The 21,239-nt window shown below is 43.6% G+C and overlaps 1 protein-coding gene across 2 annotated transcripts in view; it reads left to right on the top strand.

The window, feature by feature from the left end:
* The first annotated feature begins 2,384 nt into the window (after positions 1-2,384).
* FAM184B (family with sequence similarity 184 member B) overlaps positions 2,385-21,239 on the top strand; it is a 113,197-nt gene continuing 94,342 nt past the window's right edge. For both annotated transcript variants that reach the window (XM_077280002.1, XM_077280003.1), the window contains exon 1: positions 2,385-2,680. In XM_077280002.1, the coding sequence (XP_077136117.1) occupies positions 2,558-2,680 (123 nt within the window). In that variant the 5' untranslated portion in view covers positions 2,385-2,557. The remainder of the gene's footprint in view (positions 2,681-21,239) is intronic.

A 21,239-nucleotide genomic window follows, 5' to 3' on the forward strand; every position in this document is an offset into this window, starting at 1 on the left:
CAAAAATGTACTTTTAGCTCCAATTTTTTATTTTCACAGGAGTAGCAGGAGAAATTGGAACCCAAAATTTGTTGTGCAATTTCTCTTGAGTACGCAGATAATCCATATGTGGAGAAAAACTACTGTTTGGGTGCACGGCAGAAAGGAAGGAGTGACGTTTTATAACGCAGACTTTGGTGGAATGGTCTGCGGGTGTCATCTCTTGTTTGGAGAGCCCCTCATATGCCTAAATAATGGAAACCCTCCCCACACGTGACCCTGTTTTGGGAACTAGGCCTATCATGGATTTTATCTAGACATGTGGTTAGCATCTTGAACCCACAGGTGCGTCATAGAATTTGACAACGTTGATCTGTGAAAATGCAAAAAACTAATTCCCATATAAATGTTCTGTTAGACCAAATTTTGTCATTTTCACAAGGGTAGCAGGAGAAAATGGACATGAAGGTTGAGAGCATTACTTATAGTTATCTTTGAAACAATTATGCCTGCTGATTCCAAGGCTTTCTGTAGACTTCCACAGATGGTCCTTGGCTCTTGGACAACTTTTCTGACAATTCTTTTCCATCATATGTCTGAAATCTTGTGTAGAGCACCTGGTCATTGTCGTTTTAAGGTGAAGTGATGTTCTTTCCATTTCTGGATTATTATCCTAACAGTGCTCACTGGGACCTTCAGTAGTTTACAAATTCTTTTCTAAGCAATGCCATCTGTATGTTTTGCAACAGCATGGCTTTGAAAGTCTTAAGGCATATCACTGGTTTTACGCATCATGAATTGTTTCTTGTGTGGCACCTTGGTAATGAGACACCTTTTTATAGGCCATTATTTTTCACAAAGTGGCAGGATTGCTTTCTAATAACTGATAGATTTTAGCTGGTGTCATGACTTTCAATGGTTTTTGCATCTCACTTTCTTCATGTGTTCAATACTTTTTCCTTGTGTCATTTCTCATTATTACACTTAACTTAACTTATGGACATCTATGGATTGATTCCTTTGCCTGTGTGGATTGGATGGGTTGTTACCGATATCTGGTGAGAATTTTATGCCAGTAGCCCCTTTAGAAATATATTTAATTAGAAAATTGGTGACGTGTTCAATACTTATTTCACCAGGTGTATGTACCCCCATACAACGACCCTGCTCAATTCTTCAGTAGACTTCTTTAACTATATTTTAGGCCTCATTCAGATGTCTGTTTTTATCATGTTTGAATATTTGGATCAGATCTTTATCAGCATTGTATCGGACTTTGATCAAAAAGAACGTTTCTCTACCTTCTCCTTTTGACAGTTAGTGAAAATCGGACCGCACTGGTGTTATTGGGAAATTTGATGTGCAATGGATTTTTTCTTTATACTCTTCAAGTTCAATGTCCTTTATTATGCTCTGGGGTCTATCTAGACCCCAGAGCATAATAAACATAAAATGGTGAAAAATAGAAAACAACTCCCTGCTGAACGATGTCCACCGTTCGGTCTTTGGTGCCTCTTTCTAATGCTGTTGGGGGCTGAAACCTTTGGCTTTTTCAGACTAGTCCAGGACAATGTTACTATCTACGCACATGCGCAAGGATGTCCCAGGCCTGGTGCCAGACTAGTACCGCATGTGGTGACCTTACGGCGAGACGTCCCAAGCCTGGTCACAACCGGGGTTTCAGCATCTGGTGGTGGTATGTTTTTGATTTTTTTCATACGTTTTGCCAGCCCTCTACGATTCAGCAAAATTGTGACCACTGCTGAATTCATATTGAGCAAATTACAAGAAGTTCGTATTCTGAAAAATACAAATTTTGGCAAAATTAGAGTAGAACTCATTTCCTCTTGAGTAAATTCTCCCTTCTCTAGTGATTACGATAATAATTCTACATTGGTGAATAATTAATTAAGCAAGGTATTAGTGGCCTATGGTAGAAAAAATTACATTGAATTCCTCAGTTGCAGAATTGAAAAAAAAAATGTTTGCTCTTAGATCCTGAGAAGAGCTGTGGGTACAATATATTTTAAGAATTAAATTATTGTGCAATAAATAGGAAAATGGTTTGGAGCTGTTCTGTATATCAAATCACTGTGGAATCAGATCAAATCAAATCAAATCTGGGTTACAAATATTAATAAAAAAATGAGAAAATCATGCTTTAAAATAACCTTGCTAAGGGATCATTGATCCATCAAGGGAAAAAGTCTCAGAGGCTGAATGTGGGGTTAATATTCTATGTGTTTTGGGTGAGGATATTCCTGTCTCCAGCTCTGTTCTTGCTTCTGTCTGCTAGTCTCCTGAAATGCATGCTAAAAAGAATTCCCGGCATCTCCCCGTCAGCTTTTAGTCCAATAAGGAAGCCACAGATATACAGCACATGCTGCAGCTTCTCCAGCCTGGCTGCTTTCTGAAGGATCAGGACATCTGCAGTTACAGGAGAAGCGTGTGCGGGGGGCCTTGGCCGCCTCTTCTCCGCAGCCACTGTTAGCGTTTACAAAAGCCTCGTCAATGTGTGCGTAGTCCGAAATCCACTTGCTGATCTGTGTTAAAATAAAAAAGAGGCAAGAACAGAAGAATGGCCTCGGGAAAAAATCAGCATGGCATGTATAATGGATCCAAAGCAAGCCCTCTGCTATCGCAGGAATACACTCATGACCTGCACGTCAAGATGTGCAAGAAAATTGCTCAACTAACTAAGGTAAGATACCGAGCATCCCATCCGTCATGCCACCTAACGTGACCAAAATCCATGAAATCGGCATCAGACAGGGGTCCGATATGCTACCCCGGTCGTATATCATACCCCTCTCCATCCACTTGTATTTTGCTATTATCGTTACTTAGGATGCTTTTTTTGGATACACTTGAATACTTCATTTAACGTCCTTGAAGAGGTCTCAGACTTCTGTCTGCATTTCTTTGTTTTTCAGAGTAGTAAATTATATACTACAGGTATTTACCCAAGAGGATACATTGCCAATGAAACCTGTTTTCCTCTTGTAATTTGTCCTTTATTGGATTATCAAGGGTGTACAGGTGTTTCATGTGAATTTTGGGAGTAAAAATATCCCATGCTAATGTATTATCCATATTTAAAATGGTGCAGTGGCAGTGCAGTAGGTGATAAAATAATAGCCTGCCAAAGTCATTATATGTCATTTACGTGATCGAAGAGTGGCATAAACGGATGTGGGCTGATATAAAAATGTCACTTGTAGAGACATAAGATTCAGGAAAATGATTCAATATTAGCAGAAACATATTTATCCAAATACTATAATGTTTTTTTATGCATTTTAGATCTATTTATATTCCGCTGTGTATTAACTGGACTGGTACAATAAATCCGAGGGCTGAACATCTCCGGTCATACGTCAACTGATTCAATATCTGCAGAAGATTTATGGATTTCATAACGCTTTGCATTTTGTATAGAGTTGAGAATCTCTCCATCATATTGACATATATAGGAAAGGACATAGATTGTGTTCATTTTCTAGGAATATTGAACACACACTTGATGGACATTGCCCCGCGTGAGTCATAGATGGTCGTAGTATATAATCATTGCGCACAGGATTTTATAAATGCCCTTCAGAAATGTTTAAAGCTCAGTTTTCATATATCTAAATGATTTGAAGATTATTTTCTAACGTTACTTGAAAAGTAATATAACACTTATTTTTATTCTGGAATCACCAAATACTCCGGAAGTTTCAGGGTCCAAATTCAGAAGTAATAATAGTCGAGCCATCAGGTCGGTCGTCAGAAACATCATAAATCACATAGGTACTAAAACCATAAAATCTACATTTTCATGTTCTTTTCTCAGCATGCAAAGTATTTTCTTTTTTATAGATCAGCAGTTTGTGCTCTGGAGTGGGGCGTCTCTTCTTTCTTGGACGTGTGGGCTGCCATTATGGATGGTATGGATGGCTGTCACTGGTCACCCAGCACACATGCAAGCAATATACCCTCATCATACTCCTAGAGCCTAGGTTGGGCATATGGCCAGGGATGCTCCTGATATGCAGGCCAAGCACCCATAGGGCTTCTTTTACCCCACAGTTGCCAACCGAGTCATTTCGGCTTCATCGACATACCTGTTTTGGTGGCTGGAAGCACGAAGTTAGAGTACACCTGATAGACAGTAATAAAAATATATTATTATTTTTTTATCATTGGAACACAACCCTTTTCCCTAAAATTTCCTGTTAAAGTTGTGATCCTCAATGGCATTTTGTAATGATCAAGTGAATGGGACAGAAGTTGCCATGCTAAGCACAGTCGGTAAAGTACGGTGCAGTGCCGCGTTTTGCTGTATAGAGGGGCAAAAGAGGTCTGCCCCTTCAAACAACTAATCATTGGGGGTGATTGCAGATCCAGTCTAGGTATTGTTGATCAGTTTTTAACCCCTTAGTGACGGAGCCAAATTTTTAACCCCTTTACCCCCAAGGGTGGTTTGCACGTTAATGACCGGGCCAATTTTTACAATTCTGACCACTGTCCCTTTATGAGGTTATAACTCTGGAACGCTTCAATGGATCCCGGTGATTCTGACATTGTTTTCTCCTGACATATTGTACTTCATCATGATAGTGGTAAAATTTCTTTGATATTACCTGCGTTTATTTGTGAAAAAAACGGAAATTTGGCGAAAATTTTGAAAATTTTGCAATTTTCCAAATTTGAATTTTTATGCAATTAAATCACAGAGATATGTCACACAAAATACTTAATAAGTATCATTTCCCACATGTCTACTTTACATCAGCACAATTTTGGAACCAACATTTTTTTTTGTTAGGGAGTTATAAGGGTTAAAAGTTGACCAGCAATTTCTCATTTTTACAACACCATTTTTTTTTAGGGACCACATCTCATTTGAAGTCATTTTGAGGGGTCTATATGATAGAAAATACCCAAGTGTGACACCATTCTAAAAACTGCACCCCTCAAGGTGCTCAAAATCACATTCAAGAAGTTTATTAACCCTTCAGGTGTTCCACAGGAATTTTTGGAATGTTTAAATAAAAATGAACATTTAACTTTTTTTCACAAAAAATTTATTTCAGCTCCAATTTGTTTTATTTTACCAAGGGTAACAGGAGAAAATAGACCCCAAATGTTGTTGTACAATTTGTCCTGAGTGCGCCGATACCCCATATGTGGGGGTAAACCACTGTTTGGGCGCATGGCAGAGCTCGGAAGGGAAGGAGTGCCGTTTGACTTTTCAATGCAAAATTGACAGGAATTGAGATGGGACGCCATGTTGCGTTTGGAGAGCCACTGATGTGCCTAAACATTGAAACCCCCCACAAGTGACACCATTTTGGAAAGTAGACCCCCTAAGGAACTTATCTAGATGTGTGGTGAGCACTTTGACCCACCAAGGGCTTCACAGAAGTTTATAATGCAGAGCCGTAAAAATAAAACAAACATTTTTTCCCACAAAAATTATATTTTAGCCCCCAGTTTTGTATTTTTCCAAGGGTAACAGGAGAAATTGGACCTCCAAAGTTGTTGTCCAATTTGTCCTGAGTACGCTGATACCCCATATGTGGGGGTAAACCACTGTTTGGGCGCATGGCAGAGCTCGGAAGGGAAGGAGTGCCGTTTGACTTTTCAATGCAAAATTGACAGGAATTGAGATGGGACGCCATGTTGCGTTTGGAGAGCCACTGATGTGCCTAAACATTGAAACCCCCCACAAGTGACACCATTTTGGAAAGTAGACCCCCTAAGGAACTTATCTAGATGTGTGGTGAGCACTTTGACCCACCAAGGGCTTCACAGAAGTTTATAATGCAGAGCCGTAAAAATAAAACAAACATTTTTTCCCACAAAAATTATATTTTAGCCCCCAGTTTTGTATTTTTCCGAGGGTAACAGGAGAAATTCGACCCCCAAAGTTGTTGTCCAATTTGTCCTGAGTGCGCTGATACCCCATATGTGGGGGGGAACCACCGTTTGGGCGCATGGGAGGGCTCGGAAGGGAAGGAGTGCCATTTGGAATGCAGACTTAGATGGAATGGTCTGCAGGCCTCACATTGCGTTTGCAGAGCCCCTAATGTACCTAAACAGTAGAAACCCCCCACAAGTGACACCATTTTGGAAAGTAGACCCCCTAAGGAACTCATCTAGATGTGTTGTGAGAGCTTTGAACCCCCAAGTGTTTCACTACAGTTTATAACGCAGAGCCGTGCAAATAAAAAAAAAATTTTTTTCCACAAAAATTATTTTTTAGCCCCAGTTTTGTATTTTTCCAAGGGTAACAGGAGAAATTGGACCCTAAATATTGTTGTCCAATTTGTCCTGAGTACGCTGATACCTGATATGTGGGGGGGAACCACCGTTTGAGCGCATGGCAGAGCTCGAAAGGGAAGGAGCATCATTTGGAATGCAGACTTAGATGGATTGGTCTGCAGGTGTCGCATTGGGTTTGCAGAGCCCCTAATGTACCTAAACAGTAGAAACCCCCCACAAGTGACCCCATATTGGAAACTAGACCCCCCAAGGAACTTATCTAGATGTGTTGTGAGAACCTTGAGCCCCCAAGTGTTTCACTACAGTTTATAACGCAGAGCCGTGAAAATAAAAAATCCTTTTTTTTCCCACAAAAATTATTTTTTAGCCCCCAGTTTTGTATTTTCCCAAGGCTAACAGGAGAAATTGGACCCCAAAAGTTGTTGTCCAATTTGTCCTGAGTATGCTGATACCCCATATGTTGGGGTAAACCCCTGTGTGGGCACACGGGAGAGCTCGGAAGGGAAGGAGCACTGTTTTACTTTTTCAACGCAGAATTGGCTGGAATTGAGATCGGACGCCATGTCGCGTTTGGAGAGCCCCTGATGTGCCTAAACAGTGTAAAACCCCCCAATTATAACTGAAACCCTAATGCAAACACACCCCTAACCCTAATCCCAACGGTAACCCTAACCACACCTCTAACCCAGACACACCCCTAACCCTAATCCCAACCAGATTCCCAACCATAAATGTAATCCAAACCCTAACTTTAGCCCCAACCCTAACCCTAACTTTAGCCCCAACCCTAACTTTAGCCCCAACCCTAACTGTAGCCTTAACCCTAGCCCCAACCCTAACCCTAACCCTAGCCCTAGCCCTAGCCCTAACCCTAGCCCTAACCCTAGCCCTAACCCTAATCCTAACCCTAGCCCTAACCCTAGCCCTAACCCTAGCCCTAGCCCTAACCCTAACCCTAGCCCTAACCCTAGCCCTAACCCTAACCCTAATCCTAACCCTAGCCCTAACCCTAGCCCTAACCCTAGCCCTAACCCTAACCCTAACCCTAGCCCTAACCCTAGCCCTAACCCTAGCCCTAACCCTAACCCTAGCCCTAATCCTAGCCCTAACCCTAACCCTAGCCCTAATGGGAAAATGGAAATAAATACGTTTTTTTAATTTTTTACCTAACTAAGGGGGTGATGAAGGGGGGTTTGATTTACTTTTATAGCGGGTTTTTTAGCGGATTTTTATGATTGGCAGCCGTCACACACTGAAAGACGCATTTTATTGCAAAAAATATTTTTTGCATTACCACATTTTGAGAGCTATAATTTTTCCATATTTGAGACCACAGAGTCATGTGAGGTCTTGTTTTTTGCGGGACGAGTTCACGTTTTTATTGGTAACATTTTCGGGCACGTGACATTTTTTGATCGCTTTTTATTCCGATTTTTGTGAGGCAGAATGACCAAAAACCAGCTATTCATGAATTTCTTTTGGGGGAGGGGTTTATACCGTTCCGCGTTTGGTAAAATTGATAAAGCAGTTTTATTTTTCAGGTCAGTACGATTACAGCGATATCTCATTTATATAATTTTTTTATGTTTTGGCGCTTTTATACGATAAAAACTATTTTATAGAAAAAATAATTATTTTGGCATCGCTTTATTCTGAGGACTATAACTTTTTTATTTTTTTGCTGATGATGCTGTATCGTGGCTCTTTTTTTGCGGGACAAAATGCCGCTTTCAGAGGTACCATGGTTATTTATATCTGTCTTTTTGATCGCGTTTTATTCCACTTTTTATTCGGCGGTATGATAATAAAGCGTTGTTTTTTGCCTCGTTTTTTTTTTTTTCTTACGGTGTTTACTGAAGGGGTTAACTAGTGGGACAGTTTTATAGGTTGGGTCGTTACGGACGCGGCGATACTAAATATGTGTACTTGTATGTTTTGTTTTTTTTATTTAGATAAAGAAATGTATTTATGGGAATAATATTTTTTTTTTCTTTATTTAGGAATTTTTTTTTTTTATTTTTTTTTTACACATGTGGAATTTTTTTTTTTAACTTTTTTACTTTGTCCCAGGGGGGAACATCACAGATCGGTGATCTGACAGTTTGCACAGCACTCTGTCAGATCACCGATCTGACTTAGAGCACTGCAGGCTTACCAAGCGCCTGCTCTGAGCAGGCACTCGGTTAACCACCTCCCTCCCTGCAGGACCCGGATGCCGCGGCCATCTTGGATCCGGGACCTGCAGCGAGGAAGGAGGTAGGAGACCCTCGGAGCAACGCGATCACATCGCGTTGCTGTGGGGGTCTCAGGGAAGCCCGCAGGGAGCTCCCTCCCTGCGCGATGCTTCCCTATACTGCCGGCACACCGCGATCATGTTTGATCGCGGTGTGTCGGGGGTTAATGTGCCGGGGGCGGTCCGTGACCGCTCCTGGCACATAGCGCCGGATGTCAGCTGCGATAGGCAGCTGACACCCGGCCGCGATCGGCCGCGCTCCCCCCGTGAGTGCGGCCGATCGCGCTGGACGTACTATTCCGTCCTTGGGAAGTAGGGCCCACCCCACATGGACGGAAGAGTACGTCCAATGACAGAAAGGGGTTAAAATCTGACCAGTGTCACTTTATGTGGTAACAACTCTGCAACGCTTCAACAAATCCCAGTGATTTTGTTTTTTCGTGACACATTATACTTTATGATAATGGTAAATTTAGCTCAATATGTTTTGTGTTTATTTATAAAAAATATCAACAATTTGAGAAAAATGTTAAAAAATTAGCAATTTTCAAAATTTTTATGATTATCCCTTTAATCCAGATGGCCATACCACAGCAAACCATTAATAAATAACATTTCCCACATGTCGGCTTTACATCAGCACCATTTGTAAAATGTTATTTTATTTTGCTAGCATTTTAGGAGGATTAAAAATGTATCAGCAATTTTTCATTTTTTCAAGGAAATCTACAAAATTTATTTTTTTAGAGACTTATCCATGTTTGAAGTGACTTTAGGGGTCTCATATATTGGGAAACCCCCAAATGTGATACCATTTTTAAATCACACCCCCTGACGTATTGAAAACTGCAGTCAGGTAGTTTATTAACTCTTCAGGTGCTTTATAGGAATTAATGCAAAGTGGCATGACTGAAATGAAAATGTGTATTTTTATCACCAAAATGCCTCTAACTTCTGAACAGATTACTACTGCCGTTAGATTCTTAGGCCACTATTTGGTTGTGAATTGCCATGACAAACATCAGGACCACAAAATCATGATCTGAGGGCACCAATTTGGATAAAGAGGAAGCCCTCACACTCTGTTAACCATTTATAATGATGTAGTCACTATTAACAGCAGCATCTAAGGGTTTAAACAGATATGGACGGTGCAAACACTTATCGTGGCTGATGCAGCAAGTTGTGAGCTATAGTGGACAGCCGACAGCTGCTGGATTGTCTCCTGTATGGGGAGGCTATTCTCTTATATCTCAGGTCAGTTAAAAGACGTATTGGCTGTCATTAAGGGGTTAAAGAACTGGATCATCCCTTTAAGATTGCATTTCAGGGGTAGGTGGGGTTTAAAGTACCACTCATTTTTCTTTTTTATTTCACCACTGGATAGGTATCAGTAATTTATGTTCCCTGTGTGTAATAAAATACTTACCGATGAAGGCCTTCTACTGTTTCCAGCGCTGTGCTGGTCCGTCTCCGCCATCTTGTGACTGCAGCTCTGTCTGGCCAGAAGTGGCTGCTAATGGTCACTTTCTCTCTTAGTGTAAGTCTATGGGAGCCGTGTCCTGGCCTCATTCTGAGTCTCACAGACTTACAATGAGAAGTGACTTCCGGATCACCCAGCAAACACTAGAGATATCCAGCAGGTCACAATTCCCTCACAATTCCGGTCACATTGAGTAGAAGAGAACCAGAGCGGCACTGGGTACACATTGCAGATTTGTTGTCATGTTTTTGATTTTGCAGAATTCCTGTACTTATCATGTAAAGTAGGTTACTTGTGTTTTTTTATTGCGTTTCTGGCGCTGCATTTTTTTGTCTCTTTTTGCTATGTCATGCTTTAAATAAAACTATTTTGTTCTTGATACTTCCCGCTTTTTGCTTTGACAAAACTTTATTGCTATGCTTAGGTGCGGATTACATGCGATTCTGATGCCGCCAAAATGCACATAAAACTCATGTGCATTTTTTACCTGCGGATTTTCCACATTTAATGTAACTCTATGGGGAAATTCCGCCAGAAAGCTCAGCGTACCCGCAAGAGAAATTCACATGTTGCGGATTTGAAACCCGCACCGCAGGTCAGATTGAAAAAGAAGCACTGTGGGCAAGAGATCTCTATAAATCCCTTCCACTTTGGTAGAACTGTAAGACGCCAGAGGCGTCCCTGCACGCATGGTGGAGATGGGATTTCATGAAATCCCCTCCACTAACCTGTAACATCTGGCCGCTGCATGGTGGACGCTGTATGGAGCATCCAACCCGCAGCGTTTCCTGACCGTGGAAACATACCTTCAACCTTCAGGTGCTTCACAGGAATTAATGGAAGTTGGAGGGAAAAAAATGAACATTTGACTTTTTTTCACAAAAACTATGCTTTAGACCCAAACTTTTTTTTTTGCAAGGGTAAGAGGAAAAAATGGACCAAAAATGTGTTGGGTATCCCATATGTGGGGGAAAACCACTGTTTGAGCACAGCAGAGCTCAGAAGGGAAGGAGCGCAATTTGACTTTTTGAATGCAAAATTTGCTGGAATCATTAGCAGATGCCATGTTGCGTTTAGAGAGACCCTGATGTGCCTAAACAGTGTACACCCCCCACAAGTGACACCATTTTGGAAACTAGACCTTTCAAGGAATTTATCTAGATGGATGGTGAGCACCTTGAACACCAAGGTGCTTCACAGAAGTTTATTATATTGAGCCGTGAAAATAATAAATGTGTAACGTGGAAGCCCCCTATATTTTTGTTAATAGATGGTAGTGCTGAGCGGGGACTTGCTTTTTTTGTGCATTGATTTGTAGGGAACATTTTACATAATATTTGGGATCACATTTATCCTACGCTCTACATTGAGCACTTACGTTGGGGTTTCCATCAAAGGGCAGAGAGAGACTGCCGTACTTCTTTGCGAGAATCGCATCACACTGGCCTGGCACCTCTTCTGACCTGAGCAGGACGGTATGATGTATTTCTATGCAGCTGTCAAGCTCAGGTCAAGAGAGCTGACAGCCAGTACAAGGTTAATGATGCGATTTTTGCACGAGAAATACAGCAGTCTGTCTCTGCCCTAAATCTCTCAGTGACGTGATTCAGATGAAACCCCCGAGGGATCCATTCACTATAATGCCTCTGTTCAGTAATGTCCATCTTTTCAGAGGTGCACAAAACTGTGGCGGACCTTGGTTTTGAACACCTCTGGATCATAGGCAGCCTCACAACATCCACAGTGCCTCCTTCTGCCTCATTATAGGGAACCTTCTGCCAGTGTTTCTGTCTGAATCACATTTTTCAGAGATTTACACAGAAACCCCGGTGTAATCGCTTAAGGTAGAGCGCAGGATAAATGTGAGAGGAGCCTCACTGCGATCTATGGGAGGCAGAATGAAAAAATCAAGAGCAGGTGAAGAGTTGGTTTTATTTATTTTTTTACATCATTCCTCATGCGGTATAAGTGATTAGATGACTGTCAGTTTGAATACAGCGATACCAGATTTATAGCATTTTCAATGTTTGGCTCTGCTGTCACACACTAAACAATGCTTTTTATTGAAAAAATGTGTTTGATAGCTATAATTTTTCCATATTTGGACTGACAGTAAGGTGTTTAGGGCTTGTTTTTTGCGGGTCGAATTGGTACCAATTTTGGGCACATGACTTTTTTTAATTGCTTTCTATTCTATTTCTATTCCGATTTTTGGGAGGCAGAATGAACAAAAAACAGCAATTCAGGAATTATTTTGTAGGGTTTTTTTTAATGCCATTCCGAGTGCACTAAATTTGATAAGGCAGCTTTATTCTTCAGGTCAGCACGATTACAACAATACCAAATTGATTTTTTTATTATTTTTGGTGCTTTTACACAATAAAAACTATTTTATAGAAAATAGATGCTATTATTATTTACATTCTTTTTTTTATCATTTTTTTGTTCTTTTTGTTTTGCAGTATGATGATAAAGCATAGTTTTTTGCCTTCTTTTTTAATCGGTTTTCACTGAAGGGCTTAACTAGTGGGACAGTTTTATAGGTCTGGTTGTTTCGGATGTGCTGATACCAAATATGTGTACTTTTTTTTACATAAATAAATGTATATATTGGATTAATATTATTCCTTTTTTGTTTATTCTTTATTTTGTGATTTTTAAAAAAACATTTTTACAATTTTTATTAACTTTTGTTTTACTTTTTTTTACATTGTCCAAAGATGGGACATCAACTTCAAACTGGCAGGTCGTTGATTGTACTGTGCAGTGCTTATGCATTGCAGAGCATTAGAGCAGGGTCAGACATGCAGGGAGGAGGTTTGTCAGCTCATGCTCTGAACATGAGCTGACAGGCCACCGTCCCTGGGTGATCCCATGGCCATCTTTTGTCCCTGGGTCACCATGGAGACCATCTACACAATACGTTTGCATCCCGTTGTGCCGATGGGAGCACAGAGGCAGCTTCCTCCCTCTGCAATGCCCCATGATGTCGCTGTCACTATTGATAGCTTTATCACAGGGGTTAAATGCCTGCAATCGGTGCCTGAACCCATTGTGGGCATCTGTAAGAGCTGACACCCGCACTCGATCGTGGCGGCGCTCAGCGTCAGCCTGCACGATCACAGCGCTGTATATTTATACTGCACTTTGCTGTAACGCAGCTCCCTTGGTACCGTATGCCATACATACTCCGCCTGTTGGGAAGGAGTTAACCATTTACAAAACCATTTACAGTTTCCTATGTTACAGGATTTCAATGTATCCGTAAAAATCAGATGTTATACTGTTGCTCCGTTTGTCATCCGATTTTTTTCTGGCACCCATAGACTTGAATGGATGAGTCTCATCCGATGTACAGGAGGAACTAGTGCATGCTGCAATCTTTTCACTTGCAGATTTGGTCAGTGACAAAAATCATTCATTTGCACTGCCCCAATGAATAACATTGGTCCGAGAAGATGCAGTTGTGTGAACAAACACTTTATACAAGGCTCGGTTCTATCGTATCATTTGGCCAAGGTGAGACTGCTACTCATGGTCTTAATAAATGTTACCTTTCTGCCATTTCATTAGAAATTCATTACAAATGCTTAGTTTATTGTCTCATAATTTACGCAAATCTGTACAGCCATTAGCAATAAGCTATTGAATTGAAATTTCTATTAATACCGGGTAGAAACACAGCAACCGTTGATCCCATCTTTAAAGCGGTTGTCCGATCTAAAATGATAAGTCTGCATTCACTCTGTGCAGACTTATGAATCCCCCCCAGCAGAGGCTCTGTGCTCTGCAAGGATTCGCTGATTTGTGAGCCGAGACTGGCGGATACGTGTGCATACTCCTGGGCGGAGCCCAACTAGTGGGTGCGGCCTCCCGCCATACACTTGTATAGAAAGAGGCCGCGCCGACTGGACAACTATGTCACTAAACGGCCACGCCCCCGCTCAATACAAGTGTATGGCTAAAGGCTGCGCCCACTAGACGTGTTCTGGCCAGGAGTATGCATAACGCATACCTCCCAACCATCCCGGATCCAGCGGGACTGTCCCGATTTTGACAGTCAGCCCCGCGATCCCGGGCGGGACATTAGTTGTCCCGCACTGGTTGGAAGGTGTGTATACCACCCGGTCAGCTCCCTGAACCCCTGCACCCACACAGCAGCATATTGGCTGCTCTGTGCACACAGGGCCTGTGATGAAGTCACAGGATGGGAGGAGTCAGGGGGTCACATGATCGGGAGGGCCTCCCGCCTCTGTGTACAGGACTCTGCTGGTTGTCATGGCGCTGGAGGAAGGTAAGTGTATGTGTGAGGTCAGGAGGTGTTTGCAGTGTGGATGTTGTAGCAGAGCCATGTGTGTACGAGGTGTATGGATCGGAGCAGCGTGTGAAAGGTGTATGGAGCGGAGTCGTGTGTGTACGAGGTGTACGGAGCGGAGCAGCGTGTGAAAGGTGTATGGAGCGGAGTCGTGTGTGTACGAGGTGTACGGAGCGGAGCAACGTGTGAAAGGTGTATGGAGCTGAGTCGTGTGTGTAAGACGTGTACGGAGCGGAGCCACGTGTGTACGAGGTGTACAGAGCAGAGCCGTGTGTGTACAAGGTATACGGAGTGGAGCAGCGTGTGCAATGTGTATGGAGCGGAGCCATGTGTGTACGAGGTGTATGGAGAGGAGCCATGTGTGTATGAGGTGTACGGAGCAGAGCCGTGTGTGTACGAGGTGTATGGAGCGGAGCCGTGTGTGTACGAGATATATGGAGAGGAGCCGTGTGTGTATGAGGTGTACGGAGCAGAGCCGTGTGTGTACGAGGTATATGGGGAGGACCCGTGTGTGTATGAGGTGTACAGAGCGGAGCCGTGTGTGTGCAAGGTAAACGGAGCGGAGCAGCGTCTGCAATGTGTATGGAGCGGAGCTGTGTGTGTATGAGGTGTACGGAGTGGAGCCATGTGTGTATGAAGTGTGCAGAGCGGAGCCGTGTCTGTATAAGGTGTATGGAGCGGAGCCATGTGTGTACGAGGTGTATGGAGTGGTGCCGTGTGTGTACGAGATGTATGGAGAGGAGCCGTATGTGTATGAGGTGTACGGAGCAGAGCCGTGTATGTACGAGGTGTACGGAGCGGAGCAGCGTGTGAAAGGTGTATGGAGCAGAGTCGTGTGTGTAAGACGTGTATGGAGCGGAGCCACGTGTGTACGAGCTGTACAGAGCAGAGCCATGTGTGTACAAGGTATACGGAGTGGAGCAGCATGTGCAGTGTGTATGGAGCGGAGCCGTGTGTGTATAAGGTGTATGGAGCGGAGCCATGTGTGTATGGAGTGGTGCCGTGTGTGTACGAGATGTATGGAGAGGAGTCGTATGTGTATGAGGTGTACGGAGCGGAGCCATGTGTGTGCAAGGTATACTGAGCGGAGCAGCGTGTGCAATGTGTATGGAGCGGAGCCGTGAGTGTACGAGGTGTACGGACTGGTGCCGTGTGTGTACGAGATGTATGGAGCGGAGCCGTGTGTGCAAGGTATACGGAGCGGAGCAGCGTGTGCAATGTGTATGGAGCGGAGCTGTGTGTGTACGAGGTGTATGGAGTGGAGCAATTTGTGTACGAGATGTATGGAGAGGAGCCGTATGTGTATGAGGTGTATGGAGCAGAGCCATGTGTGCAAGGTATAAGGAGCGGAGCAGCGTGTGCAATGTGTATGGAGCGGAGCCGTGAGTGTACGAGGTGTACGGAGTGGTGCCATGTGTGTACGAGATGTATGGAGCAGATCCATGTGTGTATGAGGTGTACGGAGCGGAGCCGTGTGTGCAAGGTATACGGAGCGGAGCAGCGTGTGCAATGTGTATGGAGCGGAGCTGTGTGTGTACGAGGTGTACGGAGTGGAGCCGTGTGTGTGCGAGGTGTACGGAGTGGAGCCGTGTGTGTATGAGGTGTATGGAGTGGAGCCATGTGTGTATTAGGTGTACGGAGCGGAGCAGCGTGTGCAATGTGTACGGAGTGGAGCCGTGTGTGTACGAGGTGTACGGAGTGGAGCTGTGTGTGTGCAAGGTGTCCGGAGTGGAGCCGTGTGTGTATGAAGTGTACGGAGTGGAGCCGTGTGTGTATGAGGTGTACGGAGTGGAGCCGTGTGTGTATGAGGTGTACGGAGCGGAGCTGTGTGTTTACGAGGTGTACGGAGCGGAGCCACATGTGCAAGGTGTATGGAGCGCAGTCGTGTGTGTACGAGGTGCATGGAGTGGAACCATGTGTGTACGAAGTGTACGGAGTGGAGCCGTGTGTACGAGATGTATGGAGAGGAGCCGTGTGTGTAATGAGGTGTACGGAGCGGAGCCGTGTGTGTATAAGGTGTATGGAGCGGAGCTGTGTGTGTACGAAGTGTATGGAGTGGAGCCATGTGTGTACGAAGTGTATGGGGAGGAGCTGTGTGTGTATGAGGTGTACGGAGCGTAGCCGTGTGTGTACGAGGTGTACGGAGCGGAGCCGCATGTGCAAGGTGTATGGAGCGGAGTCGTGTGTGTACGAGGTGTATGGAGCGGAGTCGCATGTGTACGAGGTGTACGGAGAGGACGCTGGCTGTCGGATCGGAGCAGATATTGCTCCTCGCTCTGACACTGACTGGCACAGGAGACACAGGAGGTCTTTATCAGTGGCGTATCACAGCTGCAGCGACGTGAGCAGTCAGTGGCACAGCTGGATGACACCATTCAGCGCCGTGGGAGTGGAAGCTGCCGGCTGCTGCGAGGGAGCGCGGTGAAAGGTGTGTGTGTGTGTAGTGATGGAGAAGGCAATGATGGGGGTGGGGTAACCATGTATGGCCATTATACTGCACCCAGCATTGTGTGGGGCCATTATACTGTATGGAGCATCGTGAGGGGCCATTATACTGTACCCAGCATTATGTGTGGCCATTATACTGTACTCAGCATTGTGTGGGGCCACTATACTGTATGGAGCATCGTGTGGGGCCATTATACTGTACAAAGCATCATGTGGGGCCATTATACTGTATGGACCATCACGTGGGGCAAGTATACTGTACGCAGCATCATGTGGGGCCATTATACAGTATGGAGCATAATGTGGCCATTATACAGTATGGAGCATTATGTGTGGCCATTATACAGTATGGGGCACTGTGTGGCCATTATACAGTATGGAACATCATGTGGAGCCATTATACAGTAAGGAGCATCATGTGTGGCCATTATACAGTATGGAGCATCATGTGTGGCCATTATACAGTACGCAGCATCATGTGTGGCCATTATACAGTACGAAGCATCATGTGGGGCTATTATACAGTATGGAGCATAATGTGGCCAATGGCCATTATACAGTATGGAGCATCATGTGTGGCCATTATACAGTATGGAGCACTGTGTGGCTATTATACAGTATGGAGCACTGTGTGACCAATATACAGCATGGAGCATCATGTGGAGCCATTATACAGTATGGAGCATCATGTGTGGCCATTATACAGTATGCAGCATCATGTGGGCCCATTATACTGTATGGAGCATCACGTGGGGCCAGTACACTGTACGCAGCATCATTTGGGGCCATTATACAGTATGGAGCATCATGTGTGGCCATTATACAGTATGGAGCATAATGTGGCCATTATACAGTATGGAGCGTCATGTGTGGACATTATACAGTATGGAGCATCATGTGTGGCCATTATTCAGTATGGAGCATCATGTGTGGCCATTATACAGTATGCAGCATCATGTGGGCCCATTATACTGTATGGAGCATCACGTGAGGCCAGTACACTGTACACAGCATCATTTGAGGCCATTATACAGTATGGAGCGTCATGTGTGGCCATTATACAGTATGGAGCATCATGTGTGGCCATTATACAGTATGGAGCGTCATGTGTGGCCATATTTTTTTTGTTTATAATTATTGTTTACGAAAGATTGTGATCAGAAGTGCTAAATGGGTGTGGTTAGGGTGTGACTAGTTGTGAAATGGGTGTGGTCAGAGGTGTGGCCTAAAATTTGCCGCAGCACGCTGCGCGCGCCACTGACTTTGTTCCTCTTTCCCTTCCTCGAAAGTTGGGAGGTATGCATACGTACCCGCCCGTTCCAGGCTAGCTTTTCTAAGCTTTATAATTAGAAATTGGAAGCTGCCCCACAAGGCAATGTGTTTAGGTTAGCTCGTCATTTTGCCCTGACAGATGCTCTTAAACATTTTATTCCTTTTTTGCCAAGATGGAAACCTCTCTACTTGTTTCTAGTGCAGAACTTTTTCAATGTCACCTATTCATTCTTTGGAAAAGATCTGTGAAATGCAGACAAATTCCCAATTTATCTGAGTGTGATATATAAAGAATACTAATGTGAAAATGTTACATGTCATTGTATTGAAAATGAATTTGATTTCAAAACACTGTTTTGACAGAACTATAAATTTTTCTCGGAAGATAGAAGTGCACAGAATGACAAACAGCTGAGTCACAATGAGCAATTATCTTATTATTCCTCCTCGGTGGACAGAGCCCCTTCATGTATTTTTTAGATTCCAAATTACTGCTGGATGAGGTATAGTAGAAATAATTTTTACCATCCAGTATGTAGATTTGTTTTTGCAAATACAGTATGAATTTAAAGGGAACCTGTCACCCCCAAAATCGATGATGAGGTAAGCCCACTGTCATCAGGGGCTTATCTACAGCATTCTGTAATGCTGTAGATAAGCCCCCCGATGGTACCTGAAAGAGGAGAAAAAGAGGATAGCTTATACTCACCCAGGGGCGTTCCCAGTGCGGTCCGGTCCGATGGGCATCTCAGGTCAGCTTCGACCCCTCCTATCTTCATTCCTTGACGTCCTCTTCTGGTCTTCATGCCGCGGCTCCGGCGCAGGCATACTTTGAGGGCAGAGCAAAGTACTACAGTGCGCAGGCGCCAGGAAAGGTCAGAGAGGCCCGGCGCCTGTGCACTGCAGTACATTGCTCTGCCCTCAACAGGTCAGACAAAATGCACCTGCGCTGGAGCCGCGGCGTGAAGACCAGAAGAGGACGTCATGGAATGAAGATGGGAGGCCTGGACCGGACCTGCGATGCCCATCGGAGCGGGACTGCCCCTGGGTGAGTATAATCTAATGTCTATTTCTCCTCTTTCAGGTAACATCGGGGGATTATCTATAGCATTACAGAATGCTGTAGATAAGCCCCTGATGACGGTGAGCTTACCTCACCATCGATTTTGGGGGTGACATGTTCCCTTTAAATAGAAGTCTGATTCTAGGGAACAAAACAAAAATCGCTATAGAAGGCTACAGTGATTTGCAGGGGTTGTACACATTAGGGAATGTGCACACCAGGTGTTTTTCTGGTGGGTCTGCTCTGAAAGCTGCCTGATAAAGTGCTATGAAAATTATCTAAATAATGAACATATAGTGGCATGTCAAACTTTGGGCACCTCTGGTCAAAATTACTGTTATTGTGAACAGTTAAGCTTGTTATTCTTGAGGCAAATATTACACCATCTATAAAAAAGCTGAAGTTGAATAGAGAATGGCTTCTACAAATGAATAATGATCCTAAACACACCTCAAAATCCAGAATAGACTACCTCAAAAGGCACAAGCTGAAGGTTTTACAATGGCCCTCACTGTCCCCAGATCTGAACATCATTGAAAATCTGGGGCTTGACCTCAAAATAGCAGTGCATGTGAGACAACCCAGGAATCTCACAGAACTGGAAGAATTTTCCAAGGGAAAAATGGAGGAAAATTCTTTATTCATCACACAAGGATTGAAAGACTGTTGACTGGCTACAAAAAGCATTTACAAGCTGTGATATTTTCAAAAGGGGATGCTAATAGGTACTAATCCTGCAGGGTGGCCAAACTATTGCATCTGCCATTTTTCTAATTTTTAAAATGTAAAAGCTGAAAATACAAACACGCCAAGTGGCTAATTGAAGTGACCTTGTTACTCACCTGTCCCGGGTATCCCGGGCTCTACTTCCTTGGTCCACTGCCATCTGCTGTGCTCCATGTCAGGTTTTGCAGGTTGCCCAGCGTGGCTCAGTGACATCATCTCTCTAATCCCATTTAAAACCCATTAGGACAGACAACAGTGTGTTAGGATTGAGTCTCTAGACATCTGTTTTGTGTACTCCACCTCTGTGCACATTGTGCATTAACTTGCTTCAATCCTTGCTGGGTTCCACATCATCCCACCTGCTTTTACTAATATTACGGAGTATGCCAAGTTCTCGCTTCTCATGTGCCCACCTGGACCTGAGGCATAGAGGATCCATATCACCAGTTGAGGCCAAACATACCTGTCCACGCATCAGGTGTCTTGAGCTCAGAAGATGCTCTGTATTTTACAATACAAGTCAACGAGAAGGTTCAGAAGGCACCTGGGCGTCTTATTGAGCATTTTCCCAGCATTTTTAATAGCTGTTTCTTCATTGTAGAATAGGAAAAAAGAACACACTGAAAAATGCTAGTACAAAAGATGACCAAAAATGCTAATAAAAATGCCAGAGGTGAAAAACAATGAACATGCATTTAGGAAACGACCAATAAGATGCAGGAAAAGGAAAGAAACGTTGACATATCCTAAAGCATTTTTGTTTTTGAAAAACTAAGTGTGTTCACTCTCGTGTTAGAGACATACCCTTAGGCAATCTTTTCTTGAAGGGCCAATCATAGGGTGTTCTGCTGCAGTGATCTCCACAGGTCAGCAGTATGTTGCACTAGAAACAAGTGAGTGTCACGTTCTTCTGCAGTGCCACCACTGGTAAGACGAGGCATTACACAGGGCCCAGTGAAATCAATGGTTTGCCCACGTAACATTCGGACATGCCAGGTCCTCCAGAGTGACAGACACTTTTTGTGGCTGCTATCTTCTGTAACTAATTAGAAAATTTTCATTTATGAACTCAAAATTCCCTAATAAGGTAATTAAATGTGAGTTTCCAGACCAGACAATTTATTTATGTTTGTTTCCTTAGAACTAGAGAAAATTTGGATATTGCAGCCTCACTGACAATAAGGCCGAAGTCAGATGCAATGTATGAAAAATCGGTCAGAATCTCTCACCCGAGAATCGCAGCAATGTTCTCCGTGTGTAATCCGTTTGCAAAACGATGATGTGATTTCCTCGCATCTAAGTATCCATATGACATGTGTATGGTTTTACATTTCTCACTGCTTTTCCCCAATGAATTTAATGGCTCAATGGAGTGAAATGAGAAAAATGTGTGGGTATTTCTCGCAAGCCACACTGATGGTCCGTGTGGTGTCCTATTTTTTCTCGCACC

This window comes from Ranitomeya variabilis, chromosome 1 (assembly GCF_051348905.1).
Source record: "Ranitomeya variabilis isolate aRanVar5 chromosome 1, aRanVar5.hap1, whole genome shotgun sequence".
NCBI classification, from domain to species: Eukaryota; Metazoa; Chordata; class Amphibia; order Anura; family Dendrobatidae; genus Ranitomeya; species Ranitomeya variabilis.